The sequence below is a fragment of the Cotesia typhae genome, unplaced genomic scaffold (assembly GCF_013202065.1).
Source record: "Cotesia typhae breed Kobodo isofemale line unplaced genomic scaffold, CoteBio_Ctyphae contig_33, whole genome shotgun sequence".
NCBI classification, from domain to species: domain Eukaryota; kingdom Metazoa; phylum Arthropoda; class Insecta; order Hymenoptera; family Braconidae; genus Cotesia; species Cotesia typhae.
In genome coordinates this window covers 281,982-299,654 of record NW_027423741.1, presented here as the reverse complement: position 1 = coordinate 299,654, position 17,673 = coordinate 281,982, and the positions used below count along the sequence as shown (strand labels likewise).

At 27.7% G+C, this 17,673-nt stretch overlaps 6 protein-coding genes across 8 annotated transcripts; 4 read left to right on the top strand and 2 right to left on the bottom strand.

The window, feature by feature from the left end:
• The first annotated feature begins 143 nt into the window (after positions 1-143).
• On the top strand, positions 144-1,900 carry Fancl (E3 ubiquitin-protein ligase Fancl). Its single transcript, XM_074240930.1, has 6 exons — positions 144-546; positions 639-737; positions 846-1,093; positions 1,186-1,375; positions 1,452-1,682; positions 1,762-1,900. Exons 1-6 carry the CDS (start codon positions 271-273, stop codon positions 1,861-1,863), a joined length of 1,146 nt encoding a protein of 381 aa, XP_074097031.1. The 5' UTR covers positions 144-270; the 3' UTR covers positions 1,864-1,900.
• Positions 1,888-2,882, bottom strand: LOC141526126 (NADH-cytochrome b5 reductase-like). Its single transcript, XM_074240931.1, is given in 3 exon segments — positions 1,888-2,078; positions 2,138-2,691; positions 2,693-2,882. Coding segments are annotated over 3 exon segments (855 nt in total). The 5' UTR covers positions 2,803-2,882.
• Positions 2,883-3,041: 159 nt separating this feature from the next.
• Positions 3,042-9,968, top strand: LOC141526362 (uncharacterized). Its single transcript, XM_074241348.1, has 11 exons — positions 3,042-4,100; positions 4,198-4,458; positions 4,536-4,885; positions 4,958-5,234; positions 5,337-5,519; positions 5,595-5,813; positions 8,213-8,473; positions 8,540-8,883; positions 8,958-9,237; positions 9,300-9,482; positions 9,600-9,968. Exons 1-11 carry the CDS (start codon positions 3,932-3,934, stop codon positions 9,812-9,814), a joined length of 2,742 nt encoding a protein of 913 aa, XP_074097449.1. The 5' UTR covers positions 3,042-3,931; the 3' UTR covers positions 9,815-9,968.
• On the top strand, positions 6,382-7,910 carry LOC141526127 (putative peptidoglycan muropeptide transporter SLC46). The gene is made up of 4 exons (XM_074240933.1): positions 6,382-6,614; positions 6,695-6,819; positions 6,878-7,060; positions 7,178-7,910. Exons 2-4 carry the CDS (start codon positions 6,765-6,767, stop codon positions 7,387-7,389), a joined length of 450 nt encoding a protein of 149 aa, XP_074097034.1. The 5' UTR covers positions 6,382-6,614; positions 6,695-6,764; the 3' UTR covers positions 7,390-7,910.
• A 1,291-nt stretch (positions 9,969-11,259) lies between the features above and the next one.
• On the top strand, positions 11,260-13,432 carry LOC141526148 (putative cytochrome P450 6a13). Of its 3 annotated transcripts, XR_012478970.1 has the most exons (6): positions 11,260-11,353; positions 11,484-12,381; positions 12,450-12,671; positions 12,736-12,997; positions 13,055-13,189; positions 13,316-13,432. XR_012478970.1 is itself a non-coding variant. In XM_074240966.1 (5 exons), the coding sequence occupies exons 2-5, from the start codon at positions 11,532-11,534 to the stop codon at positions 13,119-13,121; spliced, it is 1,401 nt and encodes a 466-aa protein (XP_074097067.1). In that variant the 5' UTR covers positions 11,262-11,353; positions 11,484-11,531; the 3' UTR covers positions 13,122-13,432. The 3 variants fall into 3 exon arrangements, 2 of the variants coding, with proteins under 2 accessions (XP_074097067.1, XP_074097066.1); XM_074240966.1 differs by having other exon boundaries at positions 11,262-11,353; positions 13,055-13,432; XM_074240965.1 differs by lacking the exon at positions 11,260-11,353 and having other exon boundaries at positions 12,736-12,987; positions 13,055-13,432.
• Positions 13,245-17,490, bottom strand: Kz (putative ATP-dependent RNA helicase kurz). The gene is made up of 6 exons (XM_074240953.1): positions 17,165-17,490; positions 16,921-17,100; positions 16,572-16,847; positions 13,647-16,495; positions 13,479-13,576; positions 13,245-13,384 (listed from the first exon to the last, which is right to left on the bottom strand). The coding sequence occupies exons 1-6, from the start codon at positions 17,237-17,239 to the stop codon at positions 13,308-13,310; spliced, it is 3,555 nt and encodes a 1,184-aa protein (XP_074097054.1). The 5' UTR covers positions 17,240-17,490; the 3' UTR covers positions 13,245-13,307.
• Positions 17,491-17,673: the final 183 nt, after the last annotated feature.

The following is a 17,673-nucleotide window of genomic DNA, read 5'->3' as shown; positions in this document are numbered from 1 at the left end:
TTCAAAATACATTTTTTTAAATATTTAAACTCACCGTTTCATTTATCATAAGATGATAATTAAAAACTTGGCAAGAAAGTAACCTACTTTAACGCTTTAAACCTATCAAATGTTGATGTTGAGTATATTTATAAACAAAGAATATCATCAAATATCAAATGAATCACGTGTTTGGAATTTTTCCCGCTTATTATAGTAGATTAATATTATTAATTTCATTATCATAACGTTGGATATAATAATTATATTTAATACAAAAATTATTTAAACATGAACGAGTACGAAGAGTTATTAAAATGGTATCCACAACTAATATTGATATCTGAAAATCCAGTAACATTGCATGGTTTATTGAATATAAATAACAATTGTCAGATAGAAATTAAACTAAAAGTACCTAAATATCCATCATTGAAACACGCAACTGTTAATTTTGGTAAAAAAATATCATTGATGTATGGTACTGACTTTAGTGTAAAAGTAAATGATTTATTACGCAGTATAAATTCTATTATGTCATTTTTAAATCAGTTACAAAAATTAATGGTAAGTAAAAAAATTATTTTTTATTTGATAAATAATTTATTTTTATATATCATTATTATTATTATATTATAAGATGTATTTTTGTTTACCAGGAAACAATTATCAAAGATAAGCATGTTGATACTATTGTCGATGCTGATTGGTTTGATAATTATAATTTAGAAGAATTAAAATCTGCATTAATGATTCCTGTAAGTTAAAAATACAAAATAATATTAAATTAATATAATAATTTTTTACTATTATGATAAATATTATATTTAATATTTTACTACTATAAATCATTTATTTTTTTACAGGATGTAAATATTTATGCTAGCAGTGGCTTAGAAATAATTAAATTAACGTACAAAGATATTTCAATAAAATTGAAAGAAACAAAATCGTACAACAATCCTTGGATTATTGTATCATCGGATTTACCTGAGCAAAGAACTCTTCCAGCTCTTGAAACATGCATATCAACATTGACTGAAGCGGCAGAGACTCTCAAAACAAGAGTCGATTCATTGGAAAATATTTGGATTGATTTAAGAGACATTGATAAGTTCGTTTAATTAATTACTTTTTTTTTTTTTTTTTTTTTTTTTTACTTTAAATTATTGATAAATAAATGACAAAATTTAATGTATTTTACAGCAAGTGTTGGGTGATTGACCCTGTGAAACCAAAGCCGTCTCATCTTTACCGAAGAATTTATATAAATCCATCGTTATCACTTCTCATAACTCCAGATCCTTCTTCTTCTGAACGTTTGCAAGAAATAAAAGTACTTGGAAGTGATAATGAAGTTTCTAAATGTCAAAATACCATTACAGAAAACTTGAAAGTAATTTTATTTGTTATATATTTACAAATTTTATTGAAATTATTTATTTATGTTTAATTTCAAATAATTTCCACAGAAATGGTCTGGTGAAAGATCAATCATTGAAAATCTGTTAGATTTACTAGATATTGAGGAATTACCTCGTCCACCAGATGAAAATCGTCTAGTACAACCAAATGACGGTATCGTTGATGATCAAGAATGCTGTATTTGTTTTTCGATGGAATCAGATAGCGGTGAAACACCATCAGAAGTTTGTAATAATGAAAAATGTCAACGTTATTTTCATTCTTCATGTCTTCTTCAGGTAAACAACTAATTAAATTAAAAAAAAAACCAATTATTTGTCCAACTTAATAAATTATAAAATAATTATTTATTTCCAGTGGTTACAAGTGATAGCAGGGAATCAAATTTTCTTCAATCGTATTCATGGTTTTTGCCCAAACTGTAATACGAATATATCATGTGCAATTGTAAGTAACTAAAATCATTCCCCGAGAACTATTTATTTATTTAAAAACATGATAATTCATAAAATTACACTCTACGATCCATCTTTCAAAAGAAAGATTGAATTTTTCCGTACCACAAATCAAAACTAAAGAGCTGCTCGCTGAATAATTATCTAAAATACATTTACAAATTCCTTCATCAATTCTTCCTTTCTCAATATTGATGCCATTGACTTTTTTACTCGCATCTGTAAAAGAAATTTATTCAGTAACAAAACTATATAATTTTTATCTCAAAAATTTTTACCTTCTGTTAAATAAAGATTACACTCAATATTCCAATAGTCAGTAAACAATTGTAAATTTCTAGTCAATGGCACCAGATCCAATGATCTGAATCCAGCATTTAAATAAACACGTGTTTCATCTTCCTCATCGTCAACAATTGATTTAATAATTGGTAAAAATGCTGCTAGACCACTACCAATGCTAAACATAACAATACTTTTAAATTTATTACGCGAGTACACAAAATCTCCGTACGGTCCTCGGACTTTAATCAGCTCACCGATCTCCACATTTTTTAATCTTTTGGTATTGATACCGCCAGCGTAAATTCTAATTAAAAATTTAATAGTATCATCAGTCCATGAAATTGGGGTGAATGGTTTCGACCACTTTAAATAATTTATCACAACATGTTGTCCAGGATTAAATATCACGCGTCCGTCATTTATTTCTTTATCGCTGTAGCGCAGTATTAACGTAACGTAGTCATTATTTAATTGTTTTAATTCATAAACTTTGAATAATTTGTACACCAAAGGCTCCAGTAAATTATTTGATTTGCTATTTAATTTTTTTCAACTCCCATTGTTTCAATAAATTTCTATGGACGTCAAATATACACGGATTGCATGAATTACCGCAGCAGTCTTCTTTCTTTGGCGATTGAGGTCGGTTTGATAACATTTTTACACGTTTTTTAATAACTATATAGAACAAAAAATATTATCTATTTGCAAATATTAAACAGCTGTTCGCACATGAAACATTATATATATATATATATATATATATATATATATATATATATATATATATATATATATATATATATATATATATATATATATATATACACATTATATTTTATATTATTATAAAAGATGATTATATTAATTAATATAAAATGTAGAAAATATTTATCAAATAAATTTTATAATTTTGTAATAGTTAATTTAGTGTAAATTAGTTTTATTTTAATGAAAGTAATCAATAGTGAAAGAAATTGAAAAAAAAAAAAAAAAAAAAAAAAAAAAACAATAAGGTTAAGCATCTTGTCACAAAAACAATGAATGACCTTGGCGATTCCGTTCATTTTTGTAATAATGTGTTGATTATATATATAATAAATAATTTTATTTGTATCACATAGGCAGTGTTTTACAAAAAGCTTTCTAAATAGAAAGACAAGCAGCGCTGTTTTTCTATTTAGCTTGTTTTTATGTGGATTACATAGTAATATATTAATTAAATTATTTTTTAATTTTAATTTTTGGCATACATTTCACCACTTTTTTGGGTACATTGCTTTTTTACAATATTTTTAACATATCCCATACTATTCTCCACACACGTTCTTCCTCACTTTTTAAATTTATTTCTTAATTATCACTTCTTATTCTTTATCACACTTTCAAGCTCACTCTTTCTTTGACTAGAAATCTATTGCTCGGTATCTTTTGTTACATTGCTCCCTTCTCTGTTCTCACTCTCATTTTCTCTCAATACATTTTCTATTTCTTTCAACAATTTACACACATCTTTACATATTTTACCATTTAAGCACTCTATTATTTTTATCTCTAGTATTTTTTCGTAATGTGTTGATTATAAATAATGACAGCGCAAAAAAATAATAATTGGAGACATAGAACAAAGAAAACTGCTACTTATCTTGTTAAATAGTAACAACACAAGTAATAATGAAATAAACAGTCAGTTGACAGATATACGTCAGCAATATAACATCACAGAATTTATATATTTACTTAAAATTTTACATTATATTTATAAACTATTTATATTTGGCTATTTCATGAGAGTTGCTATTGCACTTAATTACTCGTGTAACCTGTACAGTGTAATATTTTTACAAATATTTAAAATGGATAACGAGTGTGTTCAATCAGTGAGAAAAGGATGGAAACGTTTTACGTTGATGGAACCACCAATATTTTTATTATTACTCGCCTATGGAATGACTGGTATTTACTGACTTAATTACTACATAAAAATTAAAAAAAAAAAAAATTATAGATTAGATTAAAAGTTTCTTATCTAAAGTGTTTTTATTTTTTTCAGCCACTGTCTTCACTGATTTGATTGTTTACCAAACATGTAGACAAATGATGGGGACAAACAAAAATAATTGTGATATTTTGCATACAAATAGCAGCAGTGATGAGGCAAAAGAATTAGATAAAATTGTTCAACCTCATGCAAGTTATCTAATCATGTGTAAATCTTTAATTGAAGGTATTGTACCGGCATTTTTGGTATTATTTCTGGGGCCTTGGAGTGACACTTACGGCCGAAAGCCGCTTTTAATTATAGGATACTTTGGTAAATTAATTATTTATATTGAAATTAAATAAAACTGAAATTTACGAGTTGATTAAAATGCAAAATTTTTCTCACAGCTCCGGTGTGTAAATACACAATATTAACAATTATAAGTCATCAAGATTTGAATCCATGGATGTACTTATTGGCATCAATACCGTCATCGTTAATGGGCGGAATTTCAGTCCTTTTATTGTCAACATTTTGCTATGTGTCTGACATATCAGAGCCTGATAAACGTGCCTGGTATTTGGCATGCTTAGAATCATGCCTTGCAGCGGGTCTGGTTATTGGCACACTTATTGGTCCACTAATCTTCCAAGCGTCCGGATACGGTAGTTTATTCCTCATCGCAACTTTTTTTTGTATCATATCATTTTTTTATATTTTATGTTTCGTTCCTGAATCTGTGAGGAACGAATCAAATGTAAGTTTTATTTATTATTGAATTTTAAATCAACGATTTACAATTTAATTTAATTTTATTTTATGCTTACAGAAATGGGGGAATCCATTTAATTTTTCCCTAGTCAAACAATTAGTATTAACATGTACCAAAAAACGCCCAGGTTTGAATCGCGGATTACTTTGGGGTTGTCTTTTAGTTTTATCATTACTCGTTATAATTTTTGATGGTACGACAAATATTGAATATTTGTTTGCTAATGCCAAGCTTGGTTGGAATACCATTCAGTTTAGCATTTATAGCAGCTTATCTATGACATTAGTAATCTTCGGAACAATTGTTGGTTTGAAAGTAATGAAAAATTTCATGGGTAATTATCATTGATATTTCTTCTTTTCATAGATTTAAATACTAAAGATAATTAAAAAGACATATAATAATTGAGTAAAAATTATTTTAACTTAAATTTTAGGTCTTACGGACACCACTGAAGCGTTAATCGGAAGTTTATCTGGCTTCGCTGCAACCATTACCTTCTCTTTAACTTCAAAACCCTGGCACATGTGGCTTGGAACTAGCTTAGGAATATTTACTGGTATTATTTCACCCACTACACGATCTTTATTATCTAAATCTGCTCCTGTTGACGACATGGGTAAAATAAAATTAAAATTATTATGTTTATTATTAAATACTTTAAAGGTATTAATATTTTTTTTTTTTCTATTAGGCAAAGTATTTTCACTTGTTACATTTATGGAAGCGTTATTGCCTTTAGGAGGAGCGTCATTGTACAGCTTAATGTATTCTTTATACATGTCAGTATATCCATTACCGGCGTATCTCTTGTCAGCTGGAATATATTTTTTAATGATAATAATTATTATAATAATGGATCGAAAAATTCATATAGATGAATCGCCTTATCAGACAGCAATTCAAGAAGACTGATCTTTGAAAGAAGAAATAATTCAGTGTAATTTTACTCATTTATTAATTTTAGTTACTTGATTTTTGTTCTTGGCACAAGTTATTTAATAACAAATCTGTGATATGATATCTATAAATTTCGATTGTATTTTTATAATAAATAACACGATAATATAGAAAATAATTTAATTAATAATCACTCTTCGATATTTAAAAAAAATTATGATGCGCTAAAGACTAGCGTAACTTCATGATTCATCCTAATTAGTTTTATTTTTTAATTGTAAACGTACTTCATAGTAATTATCAATTATTAACTACAATAATGCGAAAAGTCATGATAATCATAGAGTTATGAAAATTGCTCGTTATCTTTTCGTGCAATAATGATGATAGTAATCCTACTATGACTATACTTCGATGGTTATAAAATAGTCGGTAACAAAGCTTCAAGTCATAAATCAGTATTATTGTTAATAATAAATAAAATACTTTTATTACTCAATGATTTAATTTTTTATAATAATTTATTTAAATAATATTCAACAATGGAAACTGAGGATACAACTTTACCAACACCACAATGGAGGCGATATATTTTTATAGAATTACCAGTATTTTTTTGTATGTTCGCAAGTGGAATGACAATTGTTTGCAAACATGCGTTACCATAGGAATAGTAATTGTTATTTTTACCGGTCCCTGGATATTCAAACAACTCGGTTATACATTTATCTTCGCTATTGCTGCAGTATTTTGTGCATTTGCGCTAGTTTATATAATTTTTTTGATATCTGAGACTGTTGAAAATGAATTAAACGTGAGTGTAATTATAAAAATATACATTTTAAATATTTAAAAGAATTTGTTAAAAATATTAATTTTTTTTTTTTTTTTAAGGAAAAATGGGGAAATCCATTCAATTTGCCATTAATTAAAGAATTATTTTCTATATGCTTCAAAAGACGCAATGGATTCAATTGTCGGAACATTTAGCAGCCTCAAATTTATGAAAGATTATATGGGTAAATATTTGCTGTTTGTAAAGCTAATTTAAAACCACTGAGTGTTTTAATATTCCAGGTTTTTCAAACATTGCGATATTATTAGTAGGAAGCTTATCAGGTATATTCTCATCGTTGTGTATCTCAATTACGAAAAAAGATTGGCCCATGTGGCTATTTGCATGTTTAGGAATTTTTATGGGTGCCATAGTACCGACTTCACGAACGTTTATTACTGAATCAGCTCCTCCCAACGATTCAGGTAAGATTTTTATTTTAAACAATAAAAAAATCTTTTTTTTTTTTTTTTTTTTTTTTTTTTTTTTTTTTTTTTTTAATATAATTATTAGTATTATATTAATGTACATTTTTTTTATAGGCAAAACGTTTTCATTGGTGACATTTCTCGACACTATATTGCCATTAGGAAGCTCTCCATTGTATAGTTTACTATATTCTTCATATATAACAACATATCCATCTCCCGTATATTTAATGACTGCAGGAATTTTCGCTTTAATGTTTTTCGTTGCCATATTTACATATTTAAAATACTCTGAAGATAAATCACTCGATAAACCAGAGATTTAACTTTCTGCTGTGAAAAAATTAAACATTTTAAAGTTATAATTTGATTCATTTACGTAAATTCTAGTTCTATTGTGATGACTTTTATTTTTTCATCATAATACTGATTAAAAGACTGATATTATGCATTAAATAATAGTTATAATGTTACTTAATCGATTAAAAGATTAAATGTTATATGATAAATCATCTCGGACAATATAATTTTTTTTGTTTCTTTACATTAACATATTATAAATCATAATAAGAAGAATATGTTATAAAAAAATTTACTGATATACTGAGTATAAAAAGTACAATGATGATGACCTTCATTGTTGGTAACTATTTTTATTTATGAATTACTTGTGTGCAATCTATATACCACAATGTTGATTAAAAAACATGATAATATTACAAATTACAATAGTCACAGAAATTAATGAAAATTATTTGTTATCTGTCCGTAAAATAATGATATAGCAACGAAATAATTTTTTTAAAAAATAGGAAGTTTTAAGATAACAGTATCACAAGTAATGAACTTATGTATTTTTCTTGTTTCTTTCTTTATTTTTTTTTTTTTTTCTTCATTTAGCATTCAACATTATCGCATTGACGTTCTGCAGTAGTTTTATTATTTTTAACTAGACTTGTTCATTAAATAATGGAGAAAAAAAATGTAAATATTATAAAATCAGAATGGAAACACTTTTTATTGATGGAACCTCCAATTTTTCTGCTGTTATTAGCAAATGGAATGACTTGTTAGTAAAATTAATTATTATAAACTTATAAATTATTCCAGAAAAGTATTTAATAAATTAATTATATTAATTTTTTTCAGCTAATGTCATCACCGATTTGATGCTTTTTCAAACGTGTCGGCAAGTAATGGGTGAAAATAAAAGTAACTGTGATATTTTGCATACAAACAGCAGCAGTGAAGAAGCAAAAAATCTAACTAAAATTGTCCAACCACATATGAGTTATCTTTTAATCAGTAGATCGCTAATAAAAGGTATTTTACCGGCATTATTGATATTATTTTTGGGACCTTGGAGCGACAAGTATGGAAGAAAACCCCTAATAATAGCTGGTTATTTTGGTAATTATTAATTTATTTCTGTTATGATTTATATTTATAAATAATACACAATATTTTTTGTTACAGTTCCATTTTGTAGATTCATTATTTTGTCAGTATTAAGTAGCTTTGATTTAAGCCCATGGCTGCTGTTATTAGCCTACCTACCAACAGCCCTCCTAGGCTCTGGACTGCTATTAGCAACAATTTGCTACATATTTGACACTACTGAACCTGATAAACGTGCTTGGTATTTAGCGTGTCTGCAAACGTGTGTCAAAATTGGACTAGTAATTGGTACCTTTACTGGTCCGTTAATATTTCAAAAGCTTAATTATACAAAATTATTTATGATTGCTACTTTACTTTGTTTATTATCGCTACTTTATGTAATATTCATACTACCTGAAACCGTAAAGAATAAATCAGAGGTAATTTTTTATTATATAATAATAATAATAATAATAATAATAATAATAATAACAATTTTTGATATATCTTCTAGGAAAAATGGGGAAATCCATTTGATCTGTTTTTAATTAAACAATTAATTTTGACGTGTACAAAAAAACGCGATGGCTTGAATCGCGGACTGTTTTTTAGCTGTTTATTAGTGTTATCTTTATTTAAAATTCAATCTCATGGAAATATGGATATTAGTTATTTATTTGTGAATGCTAAAATTGGCTGGAATGTTATACAATACTCAATGTTTAGTAGTATATCGATGATCACTTCTATCGTTGGAACATTTGCTGGTTTAAAAATAATGAGAGATTATCTAGGTAAATTTTTACACAAATCTTTGAAATCAGATAAGTAAATTTTCTTTTGATTATCCTTACAGGTATGTCAGACATCACAGAGGCGCTAATAGGATGTATTTCCGGATTATCAGCTGTGTTATGTCTTGCATTTGTGACAAAACCTTGGCACATGTATCTAGAAGTAGGCCTGGGAATTTTCTCTGGTGTTTTATTACCTACAGTTCGGTCTCTTTTATCAAAATCTGTTCCTGTTGATGATACAGGTAAATATATATATATATATATATATATATATATATTTTTTTTTTTTTTTTTTTTTTTTTTGGATAAATTTTAAAGAAAGTTTTAATAATTAATGAAATGCTTTATTTTTATTAAAGGAAAAAGTTTTTCACTAGTTTCCTTTGTGGAGACGCTCCTTCCACTGGGATGTGCTCCGTTATATTCCCTTTTATATACTTCAAATATATCTGCTTATCCATCACCAGTTTATCTTCTAACTGCAGCAATATTTTGTTCAATGATATTTATAATTACATTCATTAACTTTAAGTATTTTGGGAAGAAATCTGACCAACCTATTCAAGGAAATTGATATTTCGTTACTGAATTTTTTTCTACGGGTCTTTTCTCATGATATCAAAAAATGTTAAATTTTTAAGTAATATTGAAATAATTAATAAGATTAAAAAAAGTAATATTTTATTTTCTTCTTGCAATGTCCTATAAATGTGGAGACATTTCTGAAGATAAAAAAAAAAAAATAAATAAATAATAATAATAATATTTAAGATAATGATAAAACATACATACACAATATTAATATAAATTCATCATCCAAAATATTGTATTCATTTATTTTTTTGTTATATTTTATTCAATAACATTGATATTTAATAAACAAGTAAATTACAATTTAATTTATTCGCTAACATTAATATTATTTTATTTTGTTGATCATTGTTTTTGCAAGCTAAAAAATTTTTCTACTATTTATTATTATTAATATGAATATAAATTTTAGACGAGATCATCATCTTTTAAAGTCTCAGTTGAACTTATTTTTATTTTATTACCCAGTGAAGAAATAATTTGTTTAAATGAAAATAATTTAAATTAGTTGAATAGTTAAGAATAATTAAATTGACTTATAATTATATATATATATATTTTATTTACTTTTATCGTAAATCTTTAGTGATTAATTAAAACTTAAGTGTGTAATGAATAAAAAAGGAACAAATTCTGATAAATCAAAACTAAAATTTTACTAAAATATTGATAGGATGCTTGTCAGGTATTAGCCGCAGCTTTGACGTTCTCCTTAACTTGGAAACCTTGGCATATTTACTTGGGTTCCGTTTTACAAATTTCAACTGACGTTATTTTACCTATCAGCAGATCAGATATTGCTAAATCTGTCCTTTTAGATGATCTAGGTATTCATACAAATAAAAATAAACGAATTTTTTTATTACTATAATAAAATAATAATATGGTCTTTTAGGTAAAGTATTCTCTGTGGTGACAAGCATGTACTTTTTTGTGATTATTGTTGCTGGAGTACAATAAAAGATTCGTTCGGTATCATAATAGTTAGCAGTGAGATTTTTTTAATTAATAAATTCAACTTATTTATTTTAACTTTATTATAAATACAGTCATTTTTAAACAGAATAAAAATCAATGATTTATTATTATTTAATTGTTGTTAAACGTTCAAGCTAAAAAGACAGCAAAAGTCCAGGAGTCATATTTTATGTTCTTTTTGTATCTTTTACGTAAGTGTACTAATAAAATATGATCATTATATTTATTGACTACAATAAAGACAATTTAATTGATTTTTACTGCCTATAAAATTTTTAAGTGAATATATCGCAGGTAAACTTTGAGTTTCCAAGAACCTTGCACTGTTTTATTATTTAATTTAAAAAATTAATTTGAATAAACCACGTACGTCAACACTTTATTTATAAGGATTTTTATCCTAGTCTTTTATTAATCGCTAAATTTTCTTTAGAGTTGGAACAAAACAATTTTATTTAAAAATTATTTAAAAGTGTTAAATTTTAATATAATAAAGTTCAATTTCCATTTTTTCAAGTAATTATATTTATTTTGATATAATCTAGTAAGTAAAAGAAAATTGAATATTGTTAAATTGTCAGAATTATTATTATTATTATTATTATTATTATTATTATTATTATTATTATTATTATTATTATTTTTTTTTTTTTTTTTTTTTTTTTTTTTTTTAGGTAAAATTATTTCATGTCATCAACAAATTGGAAGTATTGAAATTAATAATGGATTTAATTACAATAATATTATTAATAATGTTTATTTTATTACTATTGTATTATTATATTACAAATTACAATTTTTGGAAATTAAAAAAAATAAATGGACCAAAACCATTGCCATTTATTGGCACAATAAAAGACGTGCTGCTCGGAAGATTATCAGTAGGAAATTACTGCAAAAAAATCTACGAGCAATACCCAGATGAGCGTGTTGTTGGGGTTTATGCAGGAATGAAAAAAGTTTTATTATTAAGAGACTTGAAATTGATAAAAGACGTAATGATAAAAGATTTCTCAAGTTTTGTCGACCGTGGAGTCGGTTATCACGATAAACATGAACCTCTATCGGCAAATGTTGGATTTGTTGATGAAGATCGATGGCGATTATTGAGACGTAAATTAACTCCTATGTTTTCGTCAATAAAGCTCAAAAAAATGATTAATATGATTGTCGAGTGTGCAGATCACATGAATGAAAATTTGATGTCAGTAATCGGTGAAGATGTTCAAGTCAGAGCTGTAATGGAGAGATTTGCCATCGACGTTATTGCCATCTGTGGATTTGGTCTAAAAACCGACGCGCTAATTAACGAGGATAACATTTTTTATAAAATGACACGCAGAATTTTCAGTTTGAATTTGAAAAATTTAATCAGACTGAGAATGAAATCTTATGCGCCATTGCTTTACAAATTTATTGGAAGTTATTTTACTGATTGGGAAATGCAAAAATTTTTTATTGACATTACACGGGAAAGTATTGAACACCGAAGAAAATATAATATCAATCGTAATGATTTTATTGATTTGCTGATGGCATTAAAGGAAAAATCTCAAGAAGACGATGATATAAGTGAGTAATTTCTACAGATTCTCAAAGATTTACTATTTTTAATTAATTTATTTGTCTTGTTTTTTTAGTTTTAACAGATGTAGATTTGGCGGCTCAATTGTTCATTTTTTTCATTGCTGGTTTTGAAACCTCTGGATCGACAATAAGTAATTGTGTCTTTGAGCTTGCATTAAATCATAATATACAAAATAAATTACGAGAAGAAATCAATGATGAATTATTGAGAACTGGTGGCGAAATTACATACGATGGAATCAACAATCTCAAATATCTCGATAAAGTAATGTGTGGTAAGTATATAAAAATAAATACATTATTATGATCGAGGATTAATCCAAATGTATTTAATTACAGAAACATTGAGAAAATATCCTCCAATTAATTTTACATTGAGAAGATCAACGCAGTTATACAAATTTGAAGGTATAAATTTAACAATTCCCAAAGGAACTACAATATGGATCCCTATTTTTGGGATTCACTATGATTCAAAGTATTATAAAAATCCTCAAGTGTTTGACCCTGAACGTTTCAACGATGAAGAAGTAAATAATCGACCTCAAATGTCTTATTTACCTTTTGGTCTGGGCCCACGAAATTGCATCGGTAAGACATTGTAAGTTGTACTTGAAATTAATTATAACAAGACTAAAATAGTAAATCATTTAAATAGGATTGCGTTTTGCAAAAATGGAGGTGAAAATAGCTTTAGTAAAATTATTACAAACATTCAAGTTTGATGTGTGCCACAAAACAGACATCAACTATACCATCAATGAAAAATTGTTCCTGTTAGCACCACTAAATGGTATCTACGTTAAAGTATATAAAATAGGACAAAATAAAAATTGAAAAATAATTAATAATAAATCAATTTTCTTTATAAAATAAAATAATTTGTACAATTTATTAAGCATATCAATAACTTATACAGGCGGCCATATTTTTTCTACATCAGAGTGTGCTGATTCTGGCAACCATTTTTTATATGCGTTCAACAAAACTGTAAAAAAAATTTAATATATTATTAATCCAACAAGTATATGAATAATATATTTATTTTATTCATTCACTTAGAAATAATAGAAAATACATACAAAGTTTATCTTCTTTCCACGCTTCCAATAACTTATCTTTTGACATTACTTCTTTACTTAATAAAGCATTGGTAATAGCAATTGTCCTGGTAAGTACTCTGAAAAATAAAAATTTTTATAAATACTGATATATTAATTCATTATATAAATAATAAGTATAATACATACGCAGCCCAAGATTTATTAACACTACTGGGAGTACCTAGTAATGTACCAACGAATTTTTCTAATTTTGGACAGACTTTGCCTTCAAGAAAAAATCTTGCAAAATATTTAATTCCATTAATATTCAATGGGTATTCCAGTTCCATGGTTGGCAATTGCCAAGCAGCGCGACCGAACGTACCACTCATATAACAGAAAATTTTTCCTGTTTGAGGGTGATACGTAGGAGCCGGGTCATCAAGAGGTTCACTCATGCGACATAGAGTTGGTGCAAATTTATAAAACCATTCTGGTTCAATAGCAGTAACACCTCTCATATAAATTTTATTTGTTTCATAAATTTCCTGGTAAACCACCCACTCAGGTTTTTCTTTCCTCAAAACACTACACGAGTTCATGAAAACAGGAGTTTCCATTTCCAAAGTTCTGTAAGCATGTCGCCATTTAGCTTTATCTTGATCCTCTTTTATTTCATTAGGATCCACTTTTTTTGCAACATGATCCGCCATACCAGCTAAAAGTATCTGACGGAGTAATTTACCATGCAAATCGGTTGGTGGTGCCATGTTGGGATCAATTGTCAAATCTAATTCAGGAATATTCAACGCAATGTCATTAGAAAGTTGTTGGCGTAATTTTCGAATTTCTATTATTGCTTTTATATTTAGCCCATTTTCTTCACAAAATTTCACCATTTTACCCTGAGATTGTGCATACTCAGCAGCCCCAACAGCTCGAATAAGCACCATTGGATCACCGAGAAGTAAACTATTACCAGTTTTAGCCCAGCATCGTCGCTTTAGCAGCCACTTTTTCTTAGTTTCACCCTCGGAACCGAGGGACTCTATCAGCAGTTCTGGAACTGACAACGCGGATACCATACTGATGGTAAACTTCAAAAGGTCCTGCTGCTGAGATAACGCCAACATTTTTCCGTACCGAGGTGCTACAGGAAACACAGAAATACTTTTACCAAGTGGAGTTACTTTAGAACAATAACTTTCCAAGTATTCTGGCCGCTTTACTTGTTCTAAAGCCCCCAAAATACAGAGACGTTTTTCGGCAGACTTCAACTGAATAATATCAGGTGCTGTTACAAATGGAAAGTTAACAACTTTATCAATTTTCATAACTTTCATCTGCAATAAAAGATCATCGACTGGTTTACGTCGGATTTCTGGTTCGTTGAACTTCTTAAAATCATTATTGAAAACAGCAGAAGAGTAGAGCCGATAACAATGACCTGGACCCGTTCTACCAGCTCTTCCAGCTCGCTGTTCTGCTCCAGCTTGACTTGTATAGCCAACTTTGAATGTCGTAACTCCAGTGATTTTATCATACAAACGGACTTTACAACGACCGCTGTCTATCACATATTTTATTCCCGGAATAGTTAACGATGTTTCGGCAACGTTGGTCGATACCACGCAAAGTCGACAGCCTTCGGGAATAGCTTTAAATATTTTTGCTTGTTTGTGAGCAGGAAGCAACGAGTAAAGCGGTAAAACCCACATTGGTTGTGAATCCAATTGATTATTCAATTTTAAAATATCTTCATCATCTTGATCTTCATCTTCTTCTAAATCCAAGGGGTCATCATCATTACCGTCCAAATCGAAGGAATATTCTTGAGTGTCATCCGTTGAAACTGCCGAGTAATTATCAAGGTCTATTCTAGGCAAATTTATTGTTTTTAATTTTCGTTTATTTTTTATCCGACGAAATGCATTCATGAAATTGATATCTTCTTCTGTTTCATCCTCGTTACTGTCACTATCATTATTTTTAAAGTCACTGTCTTTTATCTGAGAATTAGTGGCTTCCCATTTTTTCTTTTTATAAGGAAATGCTTTGCGTAATTTTTTAACAACCGTATTAACTTCGTGTTGACCGGTCAAAAAAATAAGAATACCACCTTCAGGCAAGCGGGTGTGAATTTTTACAGCTTTTTTTACTGCATCTTGCACGTAATTATAACTAGTTTTTCGTTCAAAGTGTATTTGAACAACAAATTGTCGTGTTTTAACATTAATAACCGGAGGTTTAACTTTAAAAAGCCTTGGATTATCGACAAAATCCGCGATACGTAATGTTGCCGACATAATTATTATTTTTAATGGATCACCTTTTTTTTCCCTTAAACGTACGATTCGTGATAATAAACCAATAAGAATATCGGTATAAATACTGCGCTCGTGAGCTTCATCTAAAATAATAACAGAGTATTTCGTTAATAAAAAATCATTTTGAACTTCCTTCATTAAAACACCGTCAGTCATGAACTTTATTTTAGTTTCAGGCGTAACATTACCCTCAAATCTTATTAAATATGAAACTATATTAGTCCCCAAATTCATTTCTTCACCTACACGGTTACTCATAGACATGGCAGCGACTCTTCTTGGTTCAGTTATACCAATTATTTTAGTTTTAGCATACCCAGCTTCGTACAAAAATTGCGGTACTTGGGTTGTTTTACCACTTCCTGTTTCACCAGTTATTATTACAACGTTATTTTCGTTTATTGCCTCAACTATACGCTGCTCTTCTTCTAGTACAGGAAGTTTTAATCGCGCCTCTTGTATTTCTGGTTTACGATCTACGGGAACAAAAACTGCTGGTTTACGGTCTATCGTTTCGTAGATTATTTTCACAGGCTTAATTGGCTTGTTTTTATTTTCTATAGATTTTTCATCATTTTTATTTGTAGTTGTATTGATATTTTTATCAATAATTTTCTTGACAATTGAAATTTCTGGATCTATTTTTTCACTAATTTCAACTTCTTCTTTTATTTTTTCTTCTGCTTCAATATTTTCATCATCGCTGGATTCATCATTGTCAGTGTCTTCCTGAAATATTTATTAAAAAAATTGATTATCTTTTAACTCAATTCTTTTTTAAATAATAATTATATAAAATAATTACCTCAAAACCAATAATATTCGGATCGGATGATGCTTGTTGTTTCAATTCACTACCTAATAATTCCATACGTCTTTTCTTACTACCTTTTATGGCATTTGGAATTGATTTTGCTTCTTCTAAAATAATATTTCTATCTTTAGCTTTTGATGAAGGAGCATTCAGTTCCTGAAAATGTCGTTTAAGTCCTTTTGTTTGGATTGCTGTAATTGACATATACTGTTCAAGCTCTCCAGATGATGCTTGAACTTCTGCTAGGTTTTTCAATAAATCAGCTCTCTTCCCAAAACAAAAATACAATTTTAAAAAATTATAATCCAATAATTAAAATAGTATAGATCTAAATAATTACCTGTAGCTTTTTTTGTTTACGTTCAACAATTTTTTCCAACTGTTTTCTACGTTTCTTTGATAGAAACGGTGTAACTGTTTTTTTTTTATCAATTTTTTTAGTTTTTCTTTTTTCTGTTGGAATAGAAAATTCATTACATGCATCATAAGTTTCTTTAGAGTTTCCATTTTCAATCTGAATCTGTAAAAAAAGAAAATAATAATCAAATAGTTCATTGTAAAATAATATTTTTATAATAAATTACCTTTTTAAATGTTGAATTGTCAATTTCTACAGTTAGATTTGTGCGTGCAATCGCGTTGTAACGTTTTTTTGTCATTATTGAAATTTTCGTAAATAATTATTTAAACAGATAAATAATTAACACTGTTAACTGTAAATATTCAAAGTACTTCAATTTCACTAAGTAACGAGGGGAAAAAAAAAAAAAAAAACTTTTAATAATTATACACAATTGATTTTGTCTGGGCGTAATAATTTTTTTCTAATTATTAATTATTAAATTAACACTTCAAAATTAATTGATACAAAATATCAACATGTATTGCTAATAAACATTTTTTTCACATGTTTAAATAACCTATATTACTAAAAACACTAATCAGCTATATAACCACGTGGGTTTAAATTAAGAAGAATGTCAGTGTTTTCATATTTTTTGACCAGAGGTTGAGAATCACTTGTCACATTAGGAAAAAACATGTGGCGCCGCTATTCCAAGATAACAAAATATTATACATTGATAAGATAGTA